Below are 3,798 nucleotides of genomic sequence, written 5' to 3' on the forward strand. Positions count from 1 at the left end.
ATTAAAATAAAATATAAAAACACATGTTCTAATTTTTTTTTTTTAAGATATATATAAAACATAATAATAAGCTAGGAAAAATATATTTTATTATATCATATACATACATATATATATATATATATATATATATATATATATATATAAAAAAAAAAAAAAAAAAAAAAAAAAAAAAAAAAAAAAAAGACAAAAATTGTTTACTTTTTCTTCTTACATAAATTGAATGAATTAAATATAAATAAAAAGAAGAAAAAAAAAAAAAAAAAAAAAAATTAAATTTGTATTTATAAATATAAATTAAAAAATTATATACAAATTTAAAAAAAAAATTATTAAAAATATTTACGTGGAAAATATAAAAATGGAGAGGAAATTGTATATATATAAAGAAAATGATACACAATTTTACATATAAATATGTTAATATGATTTTTCTTTCATTCTTTGATTTTTTTTTTTTTTTTTTTTTTTTTTTTTTATATTTTTCTTTAATTATATATATATCAAAATTAATTTGGTTATATAATATTTTATTATTATTATTTTTTTTTTTTTATAATTTTTTTTTTTTATTATAAGTTTAATTTGGACAATTCTGAACAACATAGGTGGAAATAAAAATGGCAGCTCCTAAACTTATAACTAGAAAAACAAAACACAAAATTTGAATTAAAAAATTATTCCTTAAAAAATATTTCAATTGATTACGTTTCAAAATTATTCCTATTAAAAAGCCTATAAAAAAATAAAAAAAAATATAAGTATATATATATATATATATATATATATATATGTTTAATATCATTGTACAATGTAGACGTTTTTATTTTTCTATTACCTCCAAGAAAACCAAAAAAATGACTGTAAATATTTATACTAACAGTATTCAAAGAAAATTTCAGAAATAACAGTAGTAGAAAAAAACAAAATAAATGCACACTAATACTAATTTTGTCTACATTAAAATTAGTCATCATTAAAATTTCGGAAAAAAATATTCCAATTATTCCTGAAGAACTACTACTGCTTTCGGTCGTTGAGTAGCAATAGGTTAATGGAGATGATAGAATAATTCCATAAATACCTAAAAAGTACGTGTAAACAAATAAAGGAAATATATATATATATATATATATATATATGTATGTATTCACACATTTGATAAAACCATGCTTATATAAATTAAAAAAAAAAAAAAAAAAAAAACATGTGGGATCACATTTAATTTATATTATGTCTTTTAATTTTTCATATATTATTATTATCGTATAATTGGTTTTTTTTACCTGTAAAAACATATACTAAAAAAACTACATATGTTCCATACAAGTATTCTAATAGAAATCCTACTGTTAGCTGCACATAGGTATTTGCACAAATGTGGTTAAAATTGGAATGCAGAAAAAGAGACGTAAAGAGGCGATAAAATTCTGCATTTTTAAAAATGTTGTGTGGAAAATTACTGCCAAAATTTTTTAATGAATCATCTATGAAAAAAAAAAAAAATATATATATATATTTGTATATATATATATATATATATATATATATATTAATCCTATGTCATATATATCATATTATATTATATAATATTCATTACTTGATGGTGTCAGGGGAAAATCCGATTTTACAGATATAAGTAATATAAATATAACCCACTGAATAAATGTCACATATAGCGTTAAACTAAATATAGAGAATTGCGGAAAAATTCTATGAATAACCTTTTTAAAAGTATTATCTTTACTATAATCAATAACCAGTTTTTCTTCGTCTAGGTTTTCTAAGTCATTTTTATATACGGTTTTATAGAAATGATCATTAAAAGGTCCATTTTTATATGCTGATGAATTGTGATTAAGAAATATAATAATTTTTTCTTTTCTTTTCCTTAATTTTTTTTTAGGGAATAATAAGCATCTTTTCCTTTTATGTTTTTCTATATCTTTACTTTTACTTTTGTCTCTTAAAAACTTTTTTTGTTCTTCCACAAGACTGGCATAATTTTTTAAACGTTCTTCACTTTTTAATTTTTGAATATCATCTCGATCTTTTTTATAATCAAACATACTGGTATCAGTTTTCATTGAAAAAGGAAAAGGTTTTCTAGGTGTGGTATCTATTTTAGGTATTTTCTCACTTGGAAGATTTTCATCATATTTATTATCTTCATCAATATTAACAATATAATTATTTAATGTTTCTGCTGTATCATATTTTTCTCTTTTTTTGATATTTGTTTGTAATTTTTTTATTTTCTTTTCATTAAACCTTTTTCTATTTTTTATAAGGTATGTCTTCCTTTCAAAATCATTTAAGAAACTTAAAAATTTTGCATTATCTGTACAAACACTACTTCTATTAACTGGTCTATTTTGTTTTTCATTAAACATTATAGAAAAAAATGTTCTCTTTTTTGTTTTATCATAATTACTTTTCTTATTAATTTTGTAATTAACTTTTAATGATGTATAATCATGATGATCTGATAATAAATTTTCGTGGGTATTTGTTAATTTTAACTTATTAGTTTTTTTAATAGTTTTCGTTTTATTATATTTCCCCCTCCTCGTAAAACTGCTACAACTATTTTCGTTATCATCATTTAAATCATCTCTTGTTTTTTTACGATTAGGGCTATAATCATATTTTTTAAAATTAAAAAATTGTACTGTATTATTTTCACCATTTTGTATATTCGGAGTCTGCTCTTCTTTATACAGACTTTTTTCTTTACTCTTACTTTCAATAATACTATTAATTTCAATATTATTTGTATTATCAATATTGTTTGTATTATCATGATTATTTGTAATATTTATATTGTTCATATTATATGTAAAATTTATATTTTTCATATTATTTGTATTATTTTTATTTCTAATTATATCCTCGTTTTCTATTTCACTTTCCTCTTCACATTCATCATCACCATAATCCCCCACGCCGTCACTTTCATTTATAACATTTTTATCATAATTATTATTCTTTTTTGTATAATTTATTTTTTGATTTTCACTAGAATGTGATATCCCCTCTCCTTTATTTTCATTTTTATCTAAGATATTTATTCGAATTGATTTATTTCGCTTATATAAATTATTATATAACTTTTTTGTCTTATTATCTTCATCATCATCTTCGTCTTTTTTTTCTCTTTTATTTTTTGTTTCTAAAATAGACTTTACATTAACACTTGTTTTTTTTTTAACCATTATGGATGGACAATAATAAATTTATTACTTTTATTTCGTTTCATTCATATGAAGTTTTATATAATCTTCATAATTTTCATACTGTTTCCTTTTTTTTTTTTATTATTTATTCACAAATATATATATATATATATATATATATATATATATATATACATATACATACCTTTTTTTAATTTAGGGGGGGATTTATACGATATATTTTATCGGTATATACAAAAATATATATACATATCACATGAAAAAATGTACATTATTTCTATATACAAATATATAAATATATATATTTTTATATATATTTATATATATTTATAAATACAACTAATATATTAATTTTCACGAATTTAAGTCGAATAATATACATATATATATGTTTTATGTTATCTTCTACATTCATATAAATCACACAAAAAAAGAAAAAAAAAATAGTTCTATGTACATTATATGAAATACAAAAAAAAATAAAAATATAAATATAAATAATACAATAAGAAATAAAAAGGGAGATGAAAAAAAAAGATATAATGAAAAAAGGACTAATGAGGAGAGGCAATGAATGAATAATAAAAGAAATAATATATAA

The 3,798-nt window shown here is 19.0% G+C and overlaps 1 protein-coding gene across 1 annotated transcript; it reads right to left on the reverse strand.

Annotated features, from left to right (window-relative positions):
* Window positions 1–580: 580 nt before the first annotated feature.
* Window positions 581–3,215, reverse strand: PGSY75_1411200 (rhomboid protease ROM8; the record flags this gene model as incomplete). Its single annotated transcript, XM_018787819.1, has 4 exons — window positions 581–735; window positions 839–1,084; window positions 1,287–1,487; window positions 1,601–3,215. 4 exons carry the CDS (start codon window positions 3,213–3,215, stop codon window positions 581–583), a joined length of 2,217 nt encoding a protein of 738 aa, XP_018639191.1.
* Between the last annotated feature and the right edge of the window lie 583 nt (window positions 3,216–3,798).

The sequence above is a fragment of the Plasmodium gaboni genome, chromosome 14, assembly GCF_001602025.1.
Source record: "Plasmodium gaboni strain SY75 chromosome 14, whole genome shotgun sequence".
NCBI lineage: Eukaryota > Apicomplexa > Aconoidasida > Haemosporida > Plasmodiidae > Plasmodium > Plasmodium gaboni.